The 26,672-nt window shown below is 47.1% G+C and overlaps 1 protein-coding gene across 1 annotated transcript in view; it reads left to right on the forward strand.

The window, feature by feature from the left end:
- Positions 1-26,672, forward strand: part of LOC144720153 (ryanodine receptor 2-like) — a 289,470-nt gene that overhangs the window by 256,029 nt on the left and 6,769 nt on the right. Inside the window, exons 90-100 of the mRNA XM_078596660.1 lie at positions 116-202; positions 1,367-1,579; positions 4,348-4,478; positions 5,502-5,544; positions 6,437-6,564; positions 12,578-12,638; positions 13,592-13,738; positions 14,235-14,369; positions 20,115-20,271; positions 23,687-23,751; positions 24,326-24,426. Coding sequence (XP_078452786.1) covers positions 116-202; positions 1,367-1,579; positions 4,348-4,478; positions 5,502-5,544; positions 6,437-6,564; positions 12,578-12,638; positions 13,592-13,738; positions 14,235-14,369; positions 20,115-20,271; positions 23,687-23,751; positions 24,326-24,426 — 1,268 coding nt within the window. The remainder of the gene's footprint in view (positions 1-115; positions 203-1,366; positions 1,580-4,347; positions 4,479-5,501; positions 5,545-6,436; positions 6,565-12,577; positions 12,639-13,591; positions 13,739-14,234; positions 14,370-20,114; positions 20,272-23,686; positions 23,752-24,325; positions 24,427-26,672) is intronic.

Consider the following 26,672-nt stretch of genomic DNA (forward strand, 5'->3'; position numbering starts at 1 on the left):
AATTGATTCTCTCATCACGTGGAACACTCAATAACTCTGCTGTGCAAAGCTATTATGGAGACTTAATAAGTCATCTTCATTAATATCAAATTTAATTGTGTTTACACTCTTTCAGAACTCTTTTGCAAGGAATTTTTACAACATGAGGATGCTGGCATTGGTGATGGCATTTGCAATTAATTTCATCCTTCTCTTCTACAAGGTAACCGTGTAATGTGTGCATTGTGCGTCCTTGGACATATTCATAATTTACGTGACTCTGAAATCATAGCTTTACATTTCTCAGCCAAAGTAAGAACAGAGCCGCAATCCATTTAAAAAAAATTTTAACAGCCCTTTGTAAATCCGCTTGCTGCATGAAGGTTACCCCCATGCAGTGTTGGTCTTGGGGAGGGGGTTACCAAACATACTTTACCTGGCTGGCCAGGGGGTCCCCCCCCCCCCCCCACCTGGTTTAAGTTCAGATGTCACTTGCCAAAGGTCATTGCCATGGCCTGAAATCAAATTCAGGTGACTGTGCCCGTAGTGCAGTTCGTTAGCTACTGCTCCAATACACCATCTCAACAATGCACTCACGTACACAACAGATTGATACGTATATGTTACATGCACAGCGAACCCATTGTCTGTATGTAGCAATGCTTGTGAATAATGATTTCTAGCACCTGGCACTTTTTTAAAGGGAATTTTCAGACACATAGTCTGCTGTAGGGTGGGAACAATCGACCTTTTGACACTGTCTGCAGCAGTAGACAATTGTGTGGCAGCAGTGAGTCCAATTATTGTGTGGAACTGATGGTTAAATATGAAATAATCCTTTTAAAACAAAGAATGGAATGACATCTGTCCTTTCGTAAGCTGGCCACTGTTAGTCTGTGATTACGGAATGGCAGTTAATAGTCAACGTTGGTCATTATATGGACAAACTGGCCCATGCCAGAAGAATGTGATATCTCCACCACTGGATTGTGGCACCGGCAGTGATGATCGTTGCCCCATATTTACTTGCGAAGGAGATGCTGTGGCTTTTTGATTTACCAGTGGTAAAGAACAAATAAAATAAGCTCCTGCCTCTTTTGTCAATAAACTGCTATATTAAGGACCCCACTCCTCCCGTGCCGTGTTGGTCATGGGAGTTGTTTGACCGTACTTCACCATACCGGTCGGTGCTGCTTAGTCAAGGGACAGGGGTGCCCAGGACCAATCGCTGGGCTCATCGCGTGGTGCGCTAACCGCAGCGCCACTGCTCGTTTTCACCGCTGGTATCCATTGCAAGAAGCTAAATGGGCCCTCTCCTGGTATAAACATGGTTTCGTCGGCTTATCCGGACGTCCGAATGTAATAACGGGCAAATGTGCACATGCAGGTGTCGTCGATGGACGGAGGCAACGAGGGGGGGGCCGACGTGGTGGCTGGGGAGGTGGAGGAGGTGGTGGTGGAGGAGGAGGAGGATGAGGATGCCCTGGTACACTTTGTGCTGGAGGAGAGTACGGGCTACATGGAGCCGGCGCTCCGGATGCTCGCCATCGTGCACACGCTCATCTCCTTTCTGTGCATCATCGGATACTACTGCCTCAAGGTGTGACAATGTCGCCCGTGACTTCTTTACTCAACTCAGAAATGTCACAGCATTGTAATGGTGAGGCTAGTGTGTGTACATACGTTGAACTGATTTCGCACCGTACGTAGCCAACCGTGCTAATCGGAGGTGCGAGTGTGCTTAACTCGCAACCGTAGAGTTGCGAGGAGGTTCACATTCCAATGCAGGCGCTTGGCCAATGCCGTCATTCTGCTGTGTTTTTTCACGAACCACACGGACCTGAAGCTGACCTCTGCCAGTGACACCGTTAACAGTGCTCGCCTCTCCCACGTTGACCTCGTGACGTAAGGATTTCGAGAAAAGCCCAGCTGAAAGCGGGGGCAGCTCCCTTCGTAAAGCGCGATGTCCGAGCGGGGTTACAGCTTGCTGTGGCTGGGTCACGTTGCCATGGGAGGCCAAGCTGAGCCCACTTCCCCAGTTCGCGAACCAGGCATGTTTGTTGAAACGTGAAATTGGGCATCCTTTGAGGAAGGATCCTGCTTGGGGTGTTTGGCCAATTATTATTTTGTATCCATGTGTGTTGACAGAGAGTGCCTCGAACAAAAACTGGTGCATACAAGGGGTCCACCAACTCGCCTCCAAATTACCGACTCGATTACGTGCACCGCCATCACACTTGGCAAACGCCTCCAATCACGCTCTCCCCCCCCCCCCACCAAAACAAAGACAAAGATCCCCCATATAGCCTGTAACAGACTGTTTGGACAAGTGCTGTTAGCGAGCACCTATGAAGGCCAGAACGGCACACAAGGGGGTGGGTGGCCAGCACCACGCCCGGCCGCATTTGTCTCCCCAGTGGCAATGTTTTTACGCACCGCACTAGGTCCTCAATTGAGGCCGAGTCGACCTAGGGGAGGCCCAGGACCGGTTCAGATAATCGTCACTGGTGTAGGCCATGAGCGGGAATCGAACTCGGGTCGCCAGGTTCGTAGCGCAGCGCGCTCACCGCAATCCTACACCCACACAGCTCGTTCAATTACAGTGACAAAAATGTGATGTGCGCGCATGTGGCACACACTCTGCTCATTCCCCCGAAGAAATGACCCGGTGGGCGCAGGAATCGAACCATCGATTGCGCGCGAAGTGAGTCCGGTGGCAAGCGCGCGGGCCGCTGTGTAATCCAGCCACGTAAACGCACCCTCGAGGGAATGCGTGGAAGCTCACGCTCGTCTTCCTCTACCCGACCGAGACGTCTGGAATCATCCTGTGCCAAATCTCCGCAGGCTCCAGGCTCCCTTTACCGCTCTACAGGGGGGCCCCTGTTCATGTCTTTTTCGGTCAGCCGCAAAAGTGATCGAGGTGGGGGCAGTTGCAGAGTTGAAAAATCAATGAAAGAACTAATTTAAACTCCGGCATGAAGCCACGGAAGTCTTGAGGATGTCTTCACCCGGAGTTGTCTTGATTTTCTGAAAGAAAGAAAAAAATGTGTCCCTCATAGAATTTTAACAGAGTAAATATAAAATCTACAACTCCTTGTCTAGTCACGTGTTGAAAGTTGTACTGCAAACTCGCACTCTTTATTGCATCAATGTGTCAAACCGAGTTGTCGTCAACGCACAACCCCACCTGAGTGCGAGTACGGCATTCACGACATCATCATCGTCATTGTCAAGCCATGTTGTTCATTCTTCTGAAGATGCAATCTCAAATTCACCTCCCTTTGTGCCCTCCCTCCCCCAATGTCTCCATTGCTTCTCTTCTTTGATCGCCCTGTCTTGTTCCCGGTGGTGCTTTTCAATCTATCAAAATTTGATTTACACGTACGTGTGTGTCGATTTATGGAATACAAATTGGATGGTGGAAACATTGCTGGCCATGATTCTATCGCGGCAGTGAGCGTTTTTCTTCCGATGCAAAATTTATTTGCAAACCGGCTGAGTGTCCCTTGAGAAAACGAGATTGCATTGGTTTTGAAGAATTACCGTGAGTGGATAGGACACAACCGTCATGCCTATCTTACGGCAGATGAGCATCTTATCAAAACCCTTTTCCTTGGAATGGCATTGGGCACGGTCTCTGACTTCACATTTGCGCATAGTTTAGCCGAGATGCGATCCGCAGGGGCACGGAGTGCTAGTGTACTTACGTGCAAACTTTTTTTTGTCATTTGTAATTCCATGATTATCAGTTACAGGCGGTCTCCGGTTGACGACGGTCCGATTCACAGTGGTCCACATTTACGACGTTCATATAACGCCACCGTGGATAGGTTTACGACTCAGAAACTTGATTTAAAACGCATCTTCCGACACATTTGAACAGGGTCAGTCTGGTTTCCGATGTGATTTGGCATGGAGCTTTTGTTATTTCTCAAGTGCTTTTGTGAATTTGTACCCGTTAAACCCTGTTAAATATGGCTGATATTTAACAGGATTTGACTTGCCATTGGATTTCAGAGTGTACCCCATGTTGTTTTAGCTCCTATTCTTTTCAGGAATTGAACTCCGTTCCTGAAAGAAGCTTTCGGCACGTGGAGTGAAACGTCGAACATCAAGCCAAACTAACGCGCGCGGTACAACCCGAAAACACGTAGGAGATTTGTTGCAGCACAACCCCGACAACCTGCGCAGCGGTGTAATTTTATTGACCCTGGTTGTGATGATGGACCGAGTGGACCTCCTGAACAGGATTTGACTGCGTGCCCCCTCTGCATTGTGAGCCGCGCTGCTTGCCCTCGGTGTCGCCGTTTACTTTTGAATCCACGAATCCCGAGCTCAGAGGCCTTGACTCGTCTCCTACCCCGCCAGGTCCCGCTCGTGATATTCAAGCGGGAGAAGGAGGTGGCACGCAAACTGGAGTTTGATGGCCTTTACATCACAGAGCAGCCATCTGAGGACGACATCAAGGGGCAGTGGGACCGCCTCGTCATCAACACGCCGTGAGGGCCACTCCCATCCCTGTGATTGCGCACGTGCGCTGCCCACCCCAGCATGATCATCGGCAGAAATTGCGGCGGGGGTGTGCAACGAAACGACGGGGGTGCCTCGGTGGCGAGATGTTAACTACCTCGCCTGGTATACAGGAGGTCAGGGGTTCGAACTTGACCCTGACGCCTGCTGTATATTTGGAGTTTGCGTGTCTCTCTGCCCGTGGTCATCTGGACTTTTCTCCGGGTCCTCTGGTTTTTCCCTGCACGTTTAGAATTGACATCACGAGTTTAGAGTATTTGGCTGCTATACATTTCCACGTGATAAGCCACTTTGTTGAGCTATCGGTTGTGACCAGGTCACTTCTGAAAAGAGCTCTCAGTGAGCCTTACCTGATTAAAATTAAAAAAATAGTTTAGTAATCCACATGCAGTGTTGCATGCCTCATTTCTATGCAATAATTTACAGATTTTTGCCAATCCACTGCAAGATAAGGGCCTCTCTGTGGCTTTGCCGGTCACGGAAGTTGTTTGACCACACCACCGCGTTGACGTTTTGGTATAAGATGCCTTCAGGTGTTGTCCAGCCCTGCCCGAACAAAGAAAGATTTTAAAACATCTAGAAAACATCTTCCAAAGCTGATGCAGTGCTTTGGAAGGTGTTTTCACTCGTTACCTTTGTGGGCGATTGAAACTAGCTCATAGGAAGGCATTCAGGAACACCCAATGTGTGTAGATTTTGACAAAGGAATTGGAATTAAATGTCAATGCCCACAGTATCAATCACTCCCATTGGTTGCTTATGGTGGCTGGCTGATAGGCTTGGCACTATGCCACTTGCTGGCAAGCGAGGGTGGCAGTCTGTGAAAGCCCATCTGCCATTCTTTTCCCTCCCGCTGACAGACTTAGGGCTCGTCTCGTAGCTATTATCTCCCTTGCACAGCTGTTGCGCTTTTTGATTATTTGTGCGTGGAAATCACTTGGCGATTCTGCAATTGCGAGATGGTTTTACCATGCGTTCGCTCTGCATTGCAGGTCCTTCCCAAATAACTACTGGGACAAGTTTGTGAAACGAAAGGTGAGCGCTGGTGAACGCGGTGCGTAAAAGCCCTGAGCACAATGTGACAAGTTGGAACTTTGCACAGAATTCCTCACAATTAGACCACACCAGTTAGTAATTTCAATGCATAGTCAACTTCTTGGTTCTTTCGGTAAAGTCACGTAGAAGGGAAATAATAAAATAATAAAAATAAAACATTATAAAATTATTCTCACGACGTTTCGGCCACAACGCAAGCAGCCGTCCTCAGGTGAAGAACAGGTCTGTCGGAAATCCCATATCTGCATTTCCCATAAATATGCTAAATTCCTCTTGATATGCAAATTCCTTTGTCAAGGCGCTCTTCCCCCTCCAACCCAGCTTAAATATACGCTGCCAAGCCTGGTGGTGTTCATTCAGACGCTGTCTTTCCGACAGGCCTGTTCTTCACCTGAGGACGGCTGCTTTGCGTTGTGGCCGAAACGTCGTGAAAATTATTTTATTGTTTTATTATTATTATTTTATTATTTCCCTTCTACGTGACTTTACCGAAAGAACCAAGAAGATGAATCCCTGCAGTCACGAAAGCTTTAAATCGAAATGCAAGTCAAGTTAAACAAGCGATGGGACCGTGCTCGTCCAACCAACGTTGGCGGCCCTGAGTCAGTGGCGAAAAATTCCACTTTCCCATGGCGTGAGCCAGCCTCTTTGTGGGACAACCTCTGTTGGTTGTCTTCTCTTGGCTTGGTGCTCATTTTATTGGCTCCGGGGGAGATGACGCGCCGATTTGAGCTTGAGCCATGACTGAGATTTGAACTCGCAACCTTGTACTTATGAAAAGTCCCGCTTTGATTACAGTGCCGCCCGGCCAGATATTTATTGTGATAAGGGAGATGTAGTGCTTTTTCTCAGAGTATTTTTTTTCTTCTAGGTTATGGACAAGTATGGTGAATTTTATGGCCGTGACCGCATCAGCGAACTGCTCGGGCTTGACATGGCCGCGCTGGACTTCAGCAGGAGAAATGAGAAGCCCAAGAAGGAAAGCTCCATCTTCGCACTGTAAGCAGCATTTGGATTTTCACTGTCAGCTTTTAATTGTACAAATGTTTGTTTACGTATGAAACATGTACGTATAAAACAAAGATCGCCCGTGTAGCCTTTAACAGACCGTTGGGGTAAGTGCTGTTAGCGAGCACCTGTGAAGGCCGGAACAACACATGAGGGGGTGGCGTGGCAAACACCACGCCCGGGCGCCTTTGTCTCCCTCGTGGCAATGTTTTTACACATTGCACTAGGTCCTCAATTGAGGCTGAGTCGACCTAGGGGAGGCCCAGGACCGGTTCAGATAATCGTCACTGGTGTTGGCCATGAGCGGGGTTCGTAACGCAGTGCGCAAACCGCTACACTACCGCTCCCCATATACACACGCATGCACACACACACAAGCAACTTGCACTCCGTTGGTGAATTAGACTGCAGACTGTAATTTTTCGCCACTATTTCCGGTGGACGTCTGCTCTCGTTGATATAATTTAGCCAACACTGTTGAGATTCTAAGTTCCAATCCTGGACTTCCATCCAAGGATGGAATTTATATATTCTACGTAGTCACTTTTATGGTCTCAGTTCAGTCAAGTCATTAAAGTCCAAAAAGCATTTTCATGCACAAATAAGCACTGGGAAGACTCAACTCAATTATAATACGGATTTAAATAGTGTCTAAATATGCCTGCATCTCAAGATTATATACATAAACGGTCACCATAGGTGGTCTTCAGCTAGTTTAACACGTAGGCTTTCGCGACCAATATTATCCACAATAGAGGTTTTTTGGATTACATTGCGTAAATATTGATGTGTCGTTTAACCCGCCGCAGCCAATTAGTAAGGCTTGTTACGTAAACAAAACATGCCAGTTCGTTACCAGCTCAGCACACCGGTGTGTTGGTAATTACAACCAGGTCCAACTCTGGCTGTCGCCTGATGAGGCTGGTTGTAATTACCGGCGAATCATCGTACTTAGATTGTAAATATTGTGGGTTTACTCTCCAACACTCCGTGTGCTGAACTAGTAACGAATTGGGATGTTTTGTTTAAGTGACAAACGTTACTAATTGGCTGCGTCGGGTGGTGGCGAGTTTGACGACACATTTATATTTACGTGATCCAACCCAAATAAACCTACATTATGGTCTTCAGCTAGTGGTGAACAATTCCACATTACTACGGTTGGGGCCAAGGTCGCCAGATTACACTCCCCATTGACTTACCGTAAAGTGGTACTTAGTTTTGTGGACCACGGAGGGTCAATGCGCTGAGCCGACACACGGGCTTGCTAAGAATGATTGTGTATAAATAGCCTTGGTGACTATTTGCATGTATGTTGAACTTCCTTTGTACCGTACGTGGCCAACCTTGCTAATCGGGAGGATTGCGCTCCTAAATCAGTCGGGGACATGTCCTTGAGGACTTTTTCGTGATCATTTAGCCAAACAGCGAAGGAGGTCACTCATTCACGCAGCTAAATGCGGCGCGAGTCTGTGTGCTTGTCTCGGATATAGCCCCCTTACACACTGAAAGGATGAACGCAGTGACCATCAGGTCATCCACAATGTGCGAGGGCATCACACCTATCGCGGAATGGTCTGAAAATGGCAAAATGATTTGGGCCTGTACGAAGATGCACATTCTGTACAGTGAAACAGTCTGTAAATAAATGCAAGAAAAATATAAACAGCAACCGCCGCTGTATATTTGTAAATAATAATTTAGATAAGCTCAGTTTTATGCTTGTGGAGGACAGTAAAAATGCCTCTGTAAATAATTGGAAAAAACCTCCTTCTACTGGGCAGGTAAGAGACAAGAAGATACATTGATTCATTGAGACATGAAGAGGAAGCCTTTGGGTGTCTTGTGTTAAAGGTTGCTCCGTTGAAGATAGGTGCTGTTCCTCTGTCCGGCTGTCAGTAGGGGGCTCCAATGGCGGAGCAGTTTTTGTTGTTTACCGTTCAGCTTCCAGATGTTGGAACCTGACACCAAACAGCTCGCAGTACAACCTGAAAACACCCGAGAGAGAGAGAGGGACATCGCGGCCGCAAAAAACCTCAGTGGTGGATTTGATGTTAGTCCACAAGAGCTGTTGACAGCCATTGAAAGAGCCAATGAATAGAGTGTACACATGAAAATATGTTGCGTAATAGCTGTCGGAAGTGTTCCACGCGGTATATTGGCAGTGTGCATTGAGGATGGTGGTGAGTTTTTTTTTATATCGTTACTTAATGACACCATACACAAGCCTGTAAATTATCTTTTTACATCCCTCATTTGTGGTTTAAAAAAAAATGTACTTAGAAACTTCATTAAGATGAGAGGAGAGGTGGTAATTTTGTAATTTACAACCTATAATCTTTGTGAGACCAATATTTTACCTCACCACAATTCAATTACAAATTGATGAGTCGGCAAAATGTTAAATTCATATTATTAACACCAGTTTTCCTAAACGCCGGTGCTTCAAGCCGATTACCGTAGAGATTTACAGTGGTCTGCTTTCTAGCGTGGAGGAGTAGGCCAACGTTTATTTCAGAAACGCTCTCTTGAGAGCTCCCTGTAGTGGTGTGAGCAAGAAATTGCAGGGCTGCACCTTTATCCTTTAACCTTTACGAATGCATTAACGCGTGTAACTACGCCGTTTATATTCGAGCAAAAATGATTAGTAATTGTGCAAGGTCTATCCACGGTGTGAGGTAACACGAACTGGCATTTAAATAATCTTAAGGTGAAGGCTTCTGTTACCTCGGCTGAGAAGGAAACATGATTAAAAATGTATTTCATGGTTGGCTATGTATGGCGCAAAAGAAGTTCAACATACATACATAAAGACGTTCAACATACATACATAAAGACGTTCAACATACATACGCACGTTTTCCAGTCGAACATGCCGGCCTCTTCAACACAGCCTGATATGATACACAGTGCACGTCGCAGAGAAGGTGCTGCAGAAATAACTCTGAAATTCATCACAATGGCATGGGTGCACTCGATGAGTGTAGGCTCTGTCAAGAAACATCAGGTTATCAAATTATAGCGCGGAAATTAAAATAATGAGCGTCCACAAATCCCACAGCAATCATAGTGAGAACGGAGCCCTTTCTTTAGCAAGATACTATTTTATGCAAAACATTATTCTACACCACGAATCGTTAGAACACTACTAAAAACGAGTGGAGTCAGTCAGAATTCAAAGTACAGGTATTTCCCTGCTCAAGCGATCGTAGGATGGCATTCGTCTGGGTTAGGGTCAACGTTGGCGTGTGGTCGGAGCCGTTGAGCCAGCGTTCCATATTTAACGAGCACCTCCAATTCCACATTTCCTTGGCGAACGCCGTTATGTCATCAGAACCGGGACTGAAGCAGAGCGCAGAATATCACAATCGCCAAATAGCGTGGCTCTGAAAAGCGAGGTTATGGACGCAGTGCAGGCTCGTCTTGTTAACGAGTTGACGTGGATGGCACTTAGCAACGCGGGGAAATGGAGTGGCTGCTTTTTAGGCGGCTCCGTCGCGCGACTGGGCCCTTTCGCCACGGTGTGCGCGTCCAGGGTTGTCCAGGCGAAGCGACGCCAGCTCGCCCTGGCAGCGACGCTGTTTCCCCCCGCGCCGTGTTCACGGCGGACGATTTGACACCGGCCTTGTTAAGGAAAACCAAAACAACCGCGGGGGGGCAAGAGGAGACGACCGGGCGGGCAAAAATGACGCCGCGAGGAGAGAGAGATAACCGAGGCACTCGCATCACTCGCGTCCAGAATCTGAATATTTATTTACACTGGAGGAATCCGATGAGCTATAAAGCTCTTGTTCACAGATGTCCAGCCTTGTCGTCGTCGCCAGGGTTACACCTCCCCGGGCCAGCGGGTGACGACGGATTGGGAAGCCGCGTGGGTTCGTTTGTGATGAAGGTGTAAATCGCCGAGCAACAGCGGGGAATTGCCGCTGAGCTAAGGTGTACCTGGGCAAATTCGAATTCAGGACTGCGGGGGACATACCCTGTGTGACTTGTGAATATAAAAAGTGAATGAAGGCCTACCCGGTAAAATTTAGTTTGATTAAAAATGAATAGTCATGCAAGGTTTGCTGTTATTGTCATTTTTATTCATCTTTACCCCTTATTACTTGAGGTGTATTTTGAATGACCTGTTGATTTGTAGTCTTGGGCTACGCAGTGGGTCATAGCTCTTGGACAAAACGCTGGGCTACTCCGTGGCATTAGTTTGAGAGGCTACAGTCTAATGATGAGACTCGGGGAAATCAATAACCAGCCCGCGGTTTGCTGTTTCATAACACATGCCACTTGCAAAATATTTATCCACAAGAACTACTGGTCAGCTGCTGAAATGTGAATTTCCTTAGCGAATTAAACAAACCCCCTTGCCTGTTTATTAAATGTCTCCCTCTCAAGACTGCACATTAAACATGTTCCTGCTGATAACGCAAATCAGACTACTCCAGAACCCTGCACACAGCAGAGCCGCATGTCACGACGGGGGAAAGACACCAGAATAGACCTCACTTCGAGCTCCAAATCCATTACCGGACCAACTTCAAGGTCTCTCTCTCATCCTTTTCAGGATCCTCCATGGACTCACTCCTGCTTACCTCTCCGTGTTCATCTCACTCCACTCCCCTCCACGCACTCTCCTGCCTCTCTGCTTTCAACTCACTCCACTTTCCTCCACGCACTCTCCTGCCTCTCCCCTCTCAACTCACTCCACTTCCCTCCACGCACTCTCCTACCTCTCTCCTCTCATCTCACTCTACTCCTATCCACCCACTATCAACTCCAGCAACCAAGGCTTTCTGTCGAAGCCCCAAATCCGCCTTTGCGCAGTAGGAGGGGTCACCCTTTCACCGCTGTTGCCCCCATTGTCTTGAACTCCCTTTCTCCGCGCCACCTGCACTTTCGACTCCCTGCCTCTATCGTCTTGGTTCTTTCGGTAAAGTGACTTTACCGAAAAAACCAAGAAGATGAATCCCTGCAGTTACGAAAGCTTTAAATCGAAAAAAATCCCTGCCTCTATCCAAGTCCACACTCAAGATATTCCATTTTCCACTCCCTCCGACGGTCCGTTTTGCTCTATGAAATAAGTGTGCCGCCTCTCCCCCAGTGACGCCCATCACCCACCGCCCTGGGGTACCTTGAGGTGCGGTTTGCGTTGTGGACATTTTGTAAATCAATTGGCATAGCGTCCTTCTGAGGCCCCTTCAGGACCCCACCCCTCTGTCCCACAAGGGCAATGCAGTCATCACCAAACGGTGCAGACAGAGCATTTTGTCAGAATATAAGAATACGTTTTTTACCCTTCCTGGCAATAAAACAGGTGCTAAGGTGTTAAAACATAACACAGAAGCCTCTTTGCAAGGAATCATATCTGCATTAACCACACAAACTTGTAGTGAACATGCAAAGAAAAACATTCTCTGGTAATATATGCATTGTCTTTGAAACTGATTGGTTTACACCAGAGGGACTAGTCTCAACCAATGTTAGACCAGAGGACGCCAAAAGGCGAATAGCACAAAGACAATGCACTATGGTGACATTGGTCCCATGATAATAGATCATTTTGCTTCTTGTACCGGCGTGACTTTGTGAAATGAAACTGTGAGTAAGCAGCGTGCCCGTTGTGCACTCTGCTGAAAGAAAACACCTGGCCCCGGCAACATTTGCTCATGAAAGTCTGGACGTAAATTAGGTTTTGGTTCCATTTTTCGAATTGAAGATTAAGGGCATGCGTGTGTGTGTCTGTGTGGGTGCGTCTGAGTGGGGTGTATGTGAGTGTGCGAGTGGGTGTGAGTGTATGTGTGTGTCCATGCAAGTTGTTGAGTGTGTGTGAGTGCATGAGTGGTTGAGTGGGCCTAGTACCCTGTAGATGTCGATAAGAAATCCAGATAAATGTTTTGCCAGAGTTCTTCCTCGTATTTATTTTCAAAAAATTTTACGGTCGCTTTTCAGGCGCCCTCTGATTTTAACGTGCGTGTTGTGTTTTTTTTTCACTATCCTCATCTCAAAGGCTCAACTCAATTGATGTCAAATACCAGATCTGGAAGCTGGGTGTCGTGTTCACGGACAACGTAAGTAACACATCGTGCGCCTCTTACGAGAACGCGTGCATGCCCATTGATTTATCGGATGCCTTTGTTAAATAAGCTTTCATCTTAAATGGCACCGTAAACTCTCTTAAGTAGTGGTTCCATATGCACAGCTTTCCTTTTAAAGCAATAAACGCCCCCTTTGCACGTGCACGCACGCGCGTGTGTGCGCGCGTGTGCGTGCGTGTGTGTGCATCTGGAAGTGCTGCCGTGAAGGTTAAGTGTACTCCGCACCTCACCTTTATCGAACCAGGTTTGACTCCAAGCCACCGTTGTAGAACCCGTGAAAGTTATCGTTGCCTTTGGTTGATTATGCCCAAAATGAGTGGCAGCCAAAATCGGTGTATGACGGTGCTGGTCCCAACATTTTCTTTGCTGACTTTAATAGGTGCTTATGCCCCTGCAGTCGGATGACTTGCACCTTGGCCGTGTTGATTTGGAGGAGGTGGTGGTTCCCAGCACAATCCCATTGTAGGTAATTTACTGGTTGAACAGAGACAATGTCTACTAGAGTGACTTGGCTGAAGGTTGCAACCATCAAACTCAGTACCTCTGGACTACGAGTCCAGCGTGCTGCATCTACACCATGGCGTCCTTGACCTAAGAGTAACCGGGGTCAAATGAGATGTTTGTGCGTGCGTTCGTACGTTCGTGTTGGGGGTGAGAGCAGTGACGCCGTGCTTAGAGCAACTGCGCCATAACCCAAGAGGCCTGGGTTCGATTCCTGCCCATGCGCAAAGTCAATTTCATCGTTAGTATCGGGACGAGTAGCCAGTGCGGCGGGCGGACGTGCCCGATGCCAGCGACACGTCTCCCCGCTAGTGTGCCTCGTCAGCCTCTCAGTAGGTGCCCTTCCAACAGCACTTGCACCAACAGGGTCTGCGCGTCTGAGCGGAGGCGTGCGTGCGTCCGTCCGCGTCCGTTTCTCGCTGCAGTCATTCCTCTACCTGGCTTGGTACATGACCATGTCGGGGCTGGGACACTACAACAACTTTTTCTTCGCTGCCCATCTCCTGGACATCGCCATGGGCTTCAAGACCCTGCGCACGATCCTCTCGTCCGTCACACACAACGGCAAGCAGGTGAGACGCGTGACGCTCTCTGACGGCAGCTTGGGGTGAAATTAATTGAGCTAAATTAAACGAGGCAACACTTTCACGTGTTCGCATCGGGTCATCGTGTCGCGTTCACAAAAGCGACGCCGCGAAAATCTTACCCGAGATGATTGTTCACGCGGGCGGGGGGGGGGATTAAGTGACGCACGGCCATGTAATAGAAGCCTTCCGTGATTTAATAATTGAAGCCCTTTGTCAATCCACTTGAGGATTAAGGCCTCCCCATTGCCGGGCCACTTGGAGGTTTATTTGTTTTACCTTTGCCTCAAGCGACAATGTGTAATGAGGCCCTCTGCATCGTACGCTCCCTGCAAGCTTTGTGCTCAGTTCTGTTGGCTCCCCTTCTTCAATTCAGTTACAAGGCCAACACGGATGGCAGATTAATGAATGAAGCAACGAACGAACGAACGAACGAATGAACAAACGAATGTGTGTGTTTGTGTGTGGCCTTTGTCGGGAGCAGCTGGTGCTCACGGTGGGGCTCCTGGCCGTGGTCGTGTACCTCTACACCGTCGTGGCTTTCAACTTCTTCCGCAAGTTCTACAACAAGAGCGAGGATGAGGACGCTCCCGACATGAAGTGTAACGACATGCTCACCGTGAGTCCCCGCCGCCACCGAGGATTGCGTCCCGCTCGGCTGAGCGAGGAGCGGGGGGGGGGCGACAGCGCATTAGGGGGTCAAGAAGATGGACATTGCACCGGATTTAAAACTACTTGGTGGTGAGGGGGGGTTTCTGGGACGGTAGGCGACTGAGCTCCGTAATTACTTGTGATCGTTGAGCCAGAACCTTTGGAGATCAAAAAACTTGATGTTGGCGACCTCTGAGGATACCGTGTTCTCGAGGGCAGTTGAGTTATTTGTCTCGGTGTGGCCACAAACGACTGTGTGCAAAAAAAACTCAAAGAGCTACTTAATTTTTTTACGTAATTTAGCCCAGCCCAGTTTATACGGATAAAATGTATAAATTATATCGCATAATAGCGGGCAACTCGTTGAGTTTTCAATAATTCCTCCTGCTCCCAGCACACACCCATTCCCAAATGGCATATGCCTGTTGTACGGTTTTGAAATTGTGCGTTTGTCCAGCTATTGTAAATGGCAGAGTGGATAAGCAGCTCCGGGGCTGATAGACCAAATTATTTGCAGCTCCGCTGAGTTCAAGTCTGCTGGGAGAGAAAATGAACCGGGAGTAATAACAGTGGGTGGCATGACATTTAAAAGTAACGTACACTCGGGGGCATTACACTTGCCACAATGAATAATTTTGCCTCGATGTATCTGTCTACCCTGCAACTGATTACGTCAACACTTTGTCTCCAATTTGTCTCTCATTGCCGGGGGCAACGAGAGTGGGTGGCAGCGAGAGGAGGGTGGTGGCTCGGGGTTGTTGGAGTGGAGTGGGGGGGGGTGCGTTCTGTGATAACGCGTTGACCACGATTTCAGCCGAGGAAACTCCCCAGGCAGGCTGAGCAAAAAGGAGAGTCGCGCGAAAGGGTGAAGGGGAAAAGAGCAAGCGGGTGTACGGGTGGAACGCTCGAGCTGAGAAGAGCAGTGGAGGAACGATTCATGTGGTGAAGCAAGATTTAACCTGCGTCCTTCACTACGGAGTAAACACAAGCGAAGGTGTATTAATTAGGAGCTGTGAGTTTGCGCTCGCACAGCGTCGAACGAGACCTCGGAGGAATAGGAGATCTATGCCAAGATGTTGTGTATAACAAAGCCTTCATTGACCGTTGCAATAATGATATTAACGGTGAACTGTGAGAATGTTAAGATATGTTCTCCGTTATAATGACAGTGTAAAGATGTTCGTTCAATGTTTTGCCAAGAGTTGCTGCAGGTAGAATGCTTGAATCGCTGTAGAAAAGCGATAAGTTCCTTGGCTGGTGTTGATGAAATGAGTTCCACCGCTGAGTGGTCAATTCCGTATGGCAGAGACTGGCCCATGCAATGGGAATGTGGAATTCCCATCATTATTTCAGGTCGGTCAGAATGGGAAAGCGACTGGCCCGGACGATATCCCTGCTGAGGCCTGGAAGATCCTTGGCAGGCAGGGTGCTGCCCTCCTTACCCAGCTCTTCAACACCATCACGAGCACCAGTGAGGTCCCAGAAGCCTGGTCGACCAGCACGACGGTTCCAATTTGGAAGGGTAAAGGGGACGTGGCAGAATGCTCGAATTACAGGCCAATCCGGCTCCTGTGTCATGCGATGAAGATCTTTGAGCGAGTTTTGGACACGAGGATTAGAAACATCATCACCCTATCACCCAACCAATGCGGCTTCGTCAAAGGATGTGGCACTACGGACGCCATATTCGCGGCGAGGCTCCTGCTGGAGAGGCACAGAGAGAAGAACCAAGCTGTGCACGTGTCGTTCCTCGACCTTGAAAAGGCATTTGACAGGGTCCCCCACGACCTCATCTGGCACTCGCTTCGATCCCATGGAGTCCCTGAAACCTACGTGCATTGGGTGCAACTCCTATACAAGAACGTCACCAGTGCAGTCAGGTGTGCAGTGGGCATATCACCGCCATTTCCCATCAGCGTTGGAGTGCACCAAGGATCGGCCCTGTCACCACTCCTGTTTATCCTGTGCATGGACACGATCACTGCCGTGTCCATGCACAGGATAAAGAAGCGATGGATGGACCGAATAAAGGAAGACATGAAGACGGTCAACGCATCCCCTGAAGATGCCCTGGACCGAGCCAAATGGAGAAGACAATGCCGAAAAGCGGACCCTGCGCCACAGCGGGAACAACGCTAGGAAGAAGAGAAGATTTCAGGTCGGTCAGCAGATGATGAGACCTGCCACATTGCTCATTCGAGCATCGGCACAACACTGCCTTTGAGTATCGGTCTCTATAATAAGAGTGCATACACCTGAGTGACTGTGGCGTCAAGATGATGTACTGCTGTGATGAGGTAAACACGCCTCTCCTACTTGCCGTGATAAGATAATGGCATCAAGATTGGCCGTTTAACTCAGCCATTTATTTAAGCTGCTAAGGGCTCACATTGAGCCATTCAGCTCTGTGTTGCGAGAATGTCCACAGATCTAGACCGTGGGCAGTTACAGAACATTGCAGGGAGGGAATGTGCAATCGAACTAACAAGAGCGGAAAGCAATTGTATTTACACGAAACCCACGCCAGAAATGACTGCCAACAGAATAGACAATAGTGCTTAAATACAAATCAGAAACGCTGTAAAAAAATCCATCGCAGATCTATGTAAATAAAAACTGTGTATGCAGCCTCAGACATTATGGAGCTTGGTTATAGCAATCACAATTGTGGCAGAAGTGATCCTGCTTCATGGCCTTAACACGCATGGCTAAAGAAGGTATCTTTGGAATATTAAGATTGGTTATGAGGACATTCCTACAAGTGGGTGCTGCGCAAGAGAAGGCCTTGGAACCAGTCTGAGTTCTTGATCTAAACTCTTAAACTATTATAAAACTATAGATTTTACCAGGTAAGGCCCCCTGAGCTATGTAGCTCTTTTTCAGAAGCGACCTGGCGACAAATGATACCCCAATGAAGTGGCTTTTCGTGTGGAAATTAATAGCAGCCAAATACTCTGAACACATTTTGACTCTAAATGTAGAGGGAAATTCCGGAGGACCCGGATAAAAATCCACATGACCACGGGGAGAGAGACATGCAAACTCCAAATATGCAGGTGTCAGGGACGGGATCAAACCCACGACCTCCTGTATACCCGGCGAGGTTGTTAACATCTCGCCATCGTGGTCAACAGACAATCAAGTTTGTCTCGGTTTCTTGGGATCTTTAATGTCAGTTAAATCCTGAGCCTATTTGGATTTAAGAACGTGCTCGAGGATGATCGCCCAGTGTTGATGTCTACATAACTCCGGCGAGGAGAGATTGGTGACTCACACTCGGAGATTTCTTGACCCCAACGGCTTCTCACGCGGGCACTGCGCTTGCAATCATTACGGGACTTGGCATTTCAAGTCTTATTCTCCGTACAGCAATCATTATTGAAATGCGGGCTGCTCATAAAGGTATAATCCGTTATAAAATATTTAAATTGGACAGCATTGTTTGACGACGTATTCCTTGTAGTATAGTTTTATAAGTGTATTGTTGTATAATCCAGCTTGAACTGCTGTCATAATAATTATTTTATTTTCTAATCGTCATAACTTTTATGGGCACCATGCACTTGGTGCACTAACACACACGGTCTTTAAAAATAAGTGTATAAAGGAGATGAATCTCAGTTGAACACGTAGGCTTTCACGACCAATATTTTTCATAATAAAGGTTTTTGGGTTAGATCGCATAATTATAAATTTGTCGTAACCCTCCACCACCCGACACGGCCAATTAGGAAGGAATTTGTCACGTAAACAAAATGCCAAATAGTTACTAGTTCAACCAAATTGTTTTCATCTGCCTATTGCCTTTCCTGTGCTTTAATTTTAAGTGCATGCATATTCACGTAATTTACATTTTTATATTTGTAACACAAATATGCACAAGAGACTAAATGTATTTACAAGGACCATAAATAAACTGGCCGTGCATTTCTCGATAAAAATGATTCCACGAAACAACGTATTTCTAATGTTCACTTATGTAGCATTAAGTGTTTCCATATAATTGCTTTATTTATGTGTTACCAAGGGAATTAAGATAGAGCAAAAGTGTTTTTTTTTGTTAAACGGCACAGTTGGTTTTTTATTATCAACCATCAAAATGCTTTATAAAATAGTAATTTTTTTTCTGGCATTGGCTTTTGTGTTTAACATTTGCAGGCAGGCAAACAATCAAATTTACCAGGGCCTAATCCCAGCAAATCCACCGCTTTTCCCGCTTTCCCAACTAATCCGTAGAAATCCCTGCTTTCTGCATGCACGCCTCCGACTGACAGAGCCCCCTTGACTAGACCAAGTCGGCACGCTAATGTAATCAACCTGACCTTAAAGCCACTAATGTAGTCAAAATGATGGCACTCTTCTAACTGTCTTCTGAAAGGATGTCCTTCTGTGACTAAGGGCGCCACACTAAGGTGAGCGTAGATCGTGAGTTCGTGGAGGGCGATCCAATTTAATGGTTTCGCGCGAGTTGGTTCCTTGTGCTTATTGCTTCTCACTCCTGGACAGGCTCATTCAGGTCCACAGATAGGGTGTCCACAAGTACTGGTTTTCCCACGATGTCCTTTTTTTTTAGGGAATTATTCTGCGAAATTTATAAGTCTCCCCAGGAATTAAAAACTCCCGTCTTTTTGTCAGTTGCCATTGCAGTTCTCCCCTCTGCCGGTGTTGTGAGATATTTTTTACCGAGATATGTTGTTTTTTTTTGGTAACTCAGAGGTCACTACCCTACCCAATGGAGGTTTGCGTAGGCGTGACACAATAGCCGGTGTTGCGCCTCCTCCTCCTTCTCACGTGTATTTCTAGCCCGTTTTTCACGACTTGCACAAATACACAAATAACTCCTTTGATCAAAGTTACCAAGAATACTACCATATTCAACACATTTTCTGTCAAAACAACAAAAAGTGTTTCCAAGAATTACCTCAGGATCTTAAAACGTATTTTAATAAATGTACAAATAATTAGAACATTTATTTCGTGGGACGTACTTTTATCTTCTCTGTACGAGTCACATTGATTGTACGAGTCGAGTTGCTCTAACCGTGTTTGTGAAAAAGACTTGACGGATGGCCTCTGACTTTATCAAGAATGCGTGATATTCATTCGGGTGTCTGTATTGCAAGGGCGATCACGTCGAAACCCATGCCAATGTGAATCACCCACAGACTGATGAATTTAGCAATGTTTATTTTATCAATTTACAAAACCCCATTTTTTTTAAACATGTTTTTCTAAATATATATAGAAAATATAAAAACTGTACTTTGATCTATAACAACAATTTTACAGTTCGCTCGCGACCCTTTTGCTTCTTAAAATTGGTGGGAAACGGTTAAGTGGTCCAGAAAGAGCAGTGCCAGACATTGATGGAATTCCTTCTGGGTGACACGTGCGTGAGTTGGGCTCTCACTGGGGTTATTTTTATTGACTGTTTTTTTTCCCTTTTTTCATGTATATCTTTTTTTACAATGCAATACTTTTAATTCAGTTCACTTAGCTTGAGACATGCAGGTGCGAGGTTAATTGTTACACCACAGGTCTGTGAGAGACACCCCGATGGCTTGGGGAGAGACCTTCAACCCCGCTGCAGATTTATAATGGCTGCTACTGCTGCTGATGACGACGACGACAATGACGACGATGACGACGACGACGATATAATGTAAAATAACACTGCTCACGTCCTGCTGCTCCCACGTCCCACCGGTTGCAGTGCTACATCTTCCACATGTACGTGGGCGTGCGGGCGGGTGGCGGGATTGGCGATGAGATCGAGGACCCGGCGGGTGACCCCTACGAGCTGTGGCGCATGGTCTTCGACATCACCTTCTTCTTTTTCGTCATCGTCATCCTCCTCGCCATCATCCAGGGTGAGCCGTCCACCACAGACACCAGCAAACCGGATGAGGGTGGGCAGGGGGGGCGGTGGGGGGTGCTTCCACTTTTGTTCCAGATAATCATGTAGCCCTTAGCCCCAAGTCAAATCAAAGTGGTGTCTCCTCCTTGCTCAGATGAGCGAATGAGTGACGCTTATCTCCACTTGGTGTCCCTCAATTTTGCATTCCCACAGTGGATGATGAACCGAGTAGACCCCTGAACGGGATTTGAACTTGTGACCTTCCAATCGTGATTCAAGCATGTTAACCACAGTGCCATTATTCCTTAAATAATTAAAATCCATTTCGAACAGCCGCGGATGAAAGTGGCCTCTAGCAATCCAGAGCCCTTACAGCTCGGTAATGAACAGGGGGAGTGGCGGTGCAAGTGGTGGTTGGCGCAATGTGCTATGAACCCGGCACAGTTTGATTCCCGGGCACAGCATTTCTCGGTCGATATGGGCATCCTACAACCAGTTCGTACCAGTTGGGAGCCGTAAAGCGACCGCCACACGCTTGTGCACCGTGTGGACCGAGAGGCCGAGAGTGACGCCTCTTGGGTGCAGGTTTCAAGTTGCAGTTTAAGAATAAAACGTGAACCGACCTGAACGTAGTCTCCGATTCCACCGTTGTGCGTGCGCGTGCCGACATCCGGCTCCGCTGGCATACACTGGATACAGGCCGTACAGTTGGGAAGTGCTCCACGCAGCAGGCAAAAAATGTCACTTGCCCAATTGGCGTTGTAGGCGAGCGTCCATTCATCCACCCAGGACCACACAATAACCCGAAGAGAATTTCTCAAAACAATGCTTATTTTTAGAAGATGCTAAACACGAGGTCGTGCGACTGAGCATCATTTATCCTTGAGTGTTTTTGTGCGTGCTAATTAGGAGTCTTGTGCTTTGTGCGTAATGTATTGGGACGGTTTTCTAAAAAATATATAAATTTGAGGGGTTTAATCCATTCATCAGAAACTTAAGTCTATGCAGACAATTACAGGAAGTGATTTGTGTGAGGGGCAATTTAAATTTTCTCACACTTTCCAATTTTTTGCGGCTTAATATAGCGCATACCAATGTTAACCCTTTAGCCTTGAAATGAAACATTCCATTTCAATGTAAGTACATACTCATACATTTGCAAATCCAGTCAATTTAACCGTTTTTTAAAGAATATATAGAGGTTATTTTATTTGATTTAAACTAATCACAATAATTTTTATTATAATTCATGAACATGTTCGTTTGGTCAAGGCTTGAAAAAAAAAACACATTTGCTGATGTGGATAGTGCACCATTGCAAGAGCACATGAAATACTGCAATACATCGAATTGGCATTTGTACAATATAATGAATATAATTATTATACTCTTAAGCCAAAACGTGCAAAGACGCTGCATGCTCTCCCCGGTTGCTCTGCGTGTCTGGCGATCTTCGCTCGGCCCCAAACCACAGAGATGTCGGCACACAAAAACGCTTCGCCTGTGACTGACCGTGGCCTCGTCTAAAGACTCCCCGTGTCCACGCAGTGACTTGAACTTTAACCTCCCGGTGCCAAGTCAGGGTGGTGATGTGGCCCAGCGGTAGCGCACGATTACCGTTTGGTGCAGTCGTTCACGGTCCGATCTCCAGTGGCCGCCCTGGCTATTATTGCGCGGTGTGTGTGTGTGTGTTCGCCGTGAAAAAAAATGTACGCGGCCACTCGCTTCGCAGTGGACGTTAAAAGACCCCGCGACGTGGTTTGCAAAGAGTAAGCCTTTGTGCGCCTGTATCGAAGGTCCGAATGTGAAAAATGACACGCAAATTACTCGATTGGGATCATACATTACAATCATCATCAGCCCCGACTGTGAAAACTTGGAGGACCCCCCCCCCCAAAAAAAGCATAAAGCTCAGAGAGGCCTTCTTGGGCAAACAAGCGTCAGTTACACGACAAGTGGCTCCACGTTCCCACAGCTTGAGCCCGTGCCTTAGGAATACGATAACAAAAAACCAAAACAAACAACTCATAAAAGGAGACGCCGCTAAGATGCGGCGTGGGATCTTCAACCCATTCAGAGATGGCAGCTCACTTTGTGCAGTTCGCGCGCGTGACGTTCTGCGGTGAAACGCACGCTCGGGGAAATGGACCCCACTTGACGGGGGCCCGCCGCCGTGCGCGTGCACGCGCGCTCATCCCACGCGGGTTCGTGTCGAGCGCTCGGCCGCGTCAAGCGACCTCCCCACCCTCGTCGAGCATCGGCGCGGCCCTCGAAACCGAGAAATACGATTAACTCCGAAAAAATCCCACGCTGCTTGGGGAACGCAGCTTACAGATTTTTGCCTTCGTTCCCCCAACACCCCCCACCCCCCCCTAGCATGAATATTCATGTGTGGATGCATCCTTGAAATGAATGCTCATCACCAAGAACGGTTAATAGCCCTTCAACGTAAACAATGGTGACTCTTTTGTGAAACATGGAACAGAAGGTGAAGCTATTTTAGGTTCTCTCCCGCGCTGCTGTCATTTCCACTTCAATCCGGAGGCACCGGAGACACTTCCCCTCCCTTCAGGCGCGTGGGAACAATTTTGCAGTTGCGGGATGGGGAGCAGCCACTGGGGCCCGTGTCAATTAGCCACGGAGGCCCCTTGAAGACTGTTTATGGGGTACGGCGATGGCCTTGATGCACCTGATAACGGGGTGCGGGGTGGGAAAGTTTCCCCCCCTGCCCTAATTTCTGATCCCCTCGTGCCCGTTTCGTCATCGTTGTAGTTAGTCCGTGTGCAGTGGCCAACTCTTCCCAGTTGGGTAGAGCACGGGCTCACTTGTCAACTCCTTGTGAACTGACTCCGTGCAACAGCGTAGGTTTTGGGGGGTCGTGCCGTGTCTCTCTCTCAAGTGTTTTTGGCTTATGCCGCGTGTTCCGCCTGGCGTCCAACGTTTCGCTACACGTGCTGGGAGTGTATTCGTGAACTGAAAATAATTTTTTTAAAGATCGATGAGGTTCCTGAAGCAATTCCCAGCACATGGAGTTAAACATCAGGCATCTTGCCGAACAACATGCAGCGCAGTGCAACCTTGTGAAGACACATGGGAAAAGCTTGACCGCATGCAAAATTACGATCGTGCTGACCACTAGCCTATTCTGCAGCCAGATCAAAATCAGAATATTTATTTATACTGGAAAAACCCAGTGAGCTATGAAGCTCTTTTTCACAGATGTCTGGTCGGGGTGGGTCAGAAAGTTACAACAACAAACAGTACAAAAAGTGATTGCAGTGTAGGAAAGGGAAGCAAATCACAAAAAATGTATCCGTAAAAATTGATAACGAATATAAGTACAAATTGTAAAAGTATATCGATCCCTGCCGATTGGAAGGGAGATGCCAATGTTCATAAGCCGCGTGCCTGCTGTTCCTCCGTCACAGGTCTAATCATCGACGCTTTTGGGGAGCTGAGAGACCAACAGGAGCAGGTCAAGGAGGACATGGAGGTGGGAGTTCAAAGCACATGGCCCCGTACACCCAGCCCGGGTTCTGAGGAGCTCACGCATCGGTCATTCGCACTGCGGTTCAAAGAGTTGTTTATTCGTGCAGTAGCAAAGATCCTCCTCTTCGAAGTACTCACTTGCATATTATCTTTCATGTTCCATTTTCATAAGGGGATTTGGGTGAGTTGAGAGAGATTGCCGATGTTTTGAATGCGGTGGAAAACATTGCTAAATAAATGTGCCGCCAAAAGGAAGAGTTGTTTTCATTCATCATGAACAATTGCTCTCCGTTATTATTTGACTCTTACTTTTTAGCATTGCCATTGTTCGCCCATCTTTCCCCATCAAAATACCACATCCCCTGCATAAACCTGTCTTAGCATGGAAGTGAATGAACGGCAAAGGCCACGCGGCTTACCTATCGCTTTAGTTTCCCGCGTCTCTAGCTGCGTCTGCATGCAAGTTTACGTTCGTGAGCTTTTGCACCGCAAAATACTGTACTCATTCGTGCAAATGCCAAATGACCACCACCGCCCCCTTCCCCCCCAATAACAAAAATGTCGCTATCCTTTTCAAGACCAAATGCTTCATCTGCGGGATGGGCAACGACTACTTCGACACGGTGCCGCACGGCTTCGAGACGCACACCCTGCAGGAACACAACCTCGCCAACTACATGTGAGTGGCCCCCTGGATATTAACATTTCTTAGTTTACCCGCATTGGAGCGGCCGTTGGACAGGTCTCTTGAAAATGTGTTTATCGGGTTTTTTTCCAACAACACATTTGGGCTGAATTTCGATTTAAAGCTTTCGTGACTGCAGGGATTCATCTTCTTGGTTCTTTCGGTAAAGTCACGTAGAATGGAAATAATAAAATAATAAAAATAAAACATAATACAATTATTCTCACGACGTTTCGGCCACAACGCAAGCAGCCGTCCTCAGGTGGAGAACAGGTCTGTCGAGAAGACAGAGTCTAAATGACACACCCCAGGCTTGGAGCGACTATTTAAGCTGGGATGGAGGGGGGAAAAGAGCGCCTTGACAAAATAATTTGCATATCAAGAGGAATTTATCATATTTATGGGAATGCAGATATGCGATTAGTACTACTTGTGAAATGCGTAGGAGGTTTGGCGGGGGGCATAATGACTTTAAACCCCCCGCCAAACGTCGTGAGAATGATTTTATTATGTTTTATTTTTATTATTTTATTATTTCCATTCTACGTTACTTTACCGAAAGAACCAAGAAGACATTTGGGCTGTGCAAGAGGGCTGAGCGGTAGTGCGTTTGCCAAAAAACTGCTTCATTAGATTCGTGGTTCTAGCCCAGTTGGCTGCCCTGGTTAATACTGCGTGTGTATTAACCAACAAAATACACGGCGTGCACAAAGAATACGACGAGCATAGTTGTGCCAAATTTTAGTTTTGTCGCCTTTGTGGGAGGTCATTATATTTGCATTCCCTCACTCAATCATTTTTGTAATGAAATGTGATGCAAGGGGGGCTTTTTGTGCACGCGTTGTATACACTTACCGTTTATAGCACAGATCGATATACAGACTCGATAGTTGGTTTTCTGCCAAACATTCTCCCCAGTTATTAAACACTTTGGCAAATAGCTAACTTAACCAACTGTCACCAAACCTTAGAAATGGTAATGTTTGTCCCACTGAAGCCACAGGAACAAGAATGTACACACAGGCACGGACATATACACAAGATACACACACACACGTTAAAAATGCTTATGTATATTATATGATATTTTACATTCCACAACACGGAGGGGTTTGAAGGCCACAGTCGCAACAGCCCATCCTGCCTTAAGATGCTGACATTAATGGGACCTTCTTGGTTAACTAAGGCTCTGAAAGAGGTCACTTTAAAGCCCGCAGCCTATACACAGCACTGACCCCGCAAGGCTAATGCTGGAGACGGGCACGAATTGGTGCTACATTTAGATGGTATCGCAAACGCACGTTTTATGACCCCGTGATAAACCCACATATTGGCTCGACACAAGCACGAGGTTTATTGCTCGATGAACATAAAACAAATGAGAAATGCAATTATGTCTTTAACAAGGCAGCTGTAATAAAGTTGGCCACGTGTTACATCACTTTTAGGGGTGGTGGTCACAGTGTCACGTGGTGCTGTAAGCAGTTGATCCACTACCACAGAGTGATCCACTGGGTGCCTTCGTAAATGTCTGGGTTTAGCAATCCGTCGCCAATGCGGCCGAGACTCATTTATTTATGCATTTGTTTAAACAAATATTGAAACAGGCACTCGGACGAAAAGGGTTTCAAAATCAATCACACCTGCAATGAACGAGATTTACGAGAGATCGCATGGGAACCATTTTCAATTTGGGGGGCTCTGGGTGGTGGCGGAGGCAAGTGTCTGTGACGACTGCTAGCTACTGTTGTTCATACACCCGTAGTTTCTACGCCAGCTTTCCTTAAATTAATTGCACTTATGAAACTTTTTTTGTTTTTATACACATTTTACATATTTGTGTCGCCGTGCTGAAGGCTAGAAGATCCAATAAGTAGCCGAGCTCTCCGAAGCATACGTCGCAATTGTAATTGCCCAGATAACAGTTGGTGCATTTTCACTAATCCGGGTTTGCTGGCTAATCAGCATCTTATCTCTGTACCCAGGCAGCAGCAGGTCATCGAGGGGTAACTCTCGTGCATTCAGTGCACACTGCCCTATATTTAATTTTGTGCTGAATTACACTTAGACGTGACCTGCATTACATTTAAACCTGTGTTGTGTTTTTTTTTGTCAAGTGCCCGGTGCTCGACCGTCAAATGCCACTTGCTTTTACGCGGAATCGCTGCGGCGCACGTGATTCAGGGTTTAAACTGCCAGCGGAATCGCACTGCTTCCAAATACTCGTCCGGATGTGGTCG

The sequence above is a fragment of the Lampetra planeri genome, chromosome 7 (assembly GCF_965212315.1).
Source record: "Lampetra planeri chromosome 7, kcLamPlan1.2.h2, whole genome shotgun sequence".
NCBI lineage: Eukaryota > Metazoa > Chordata > Hyperoartia > Petromyzontiformes > Petromyzontidae > Lampetra > Lampetra planeri.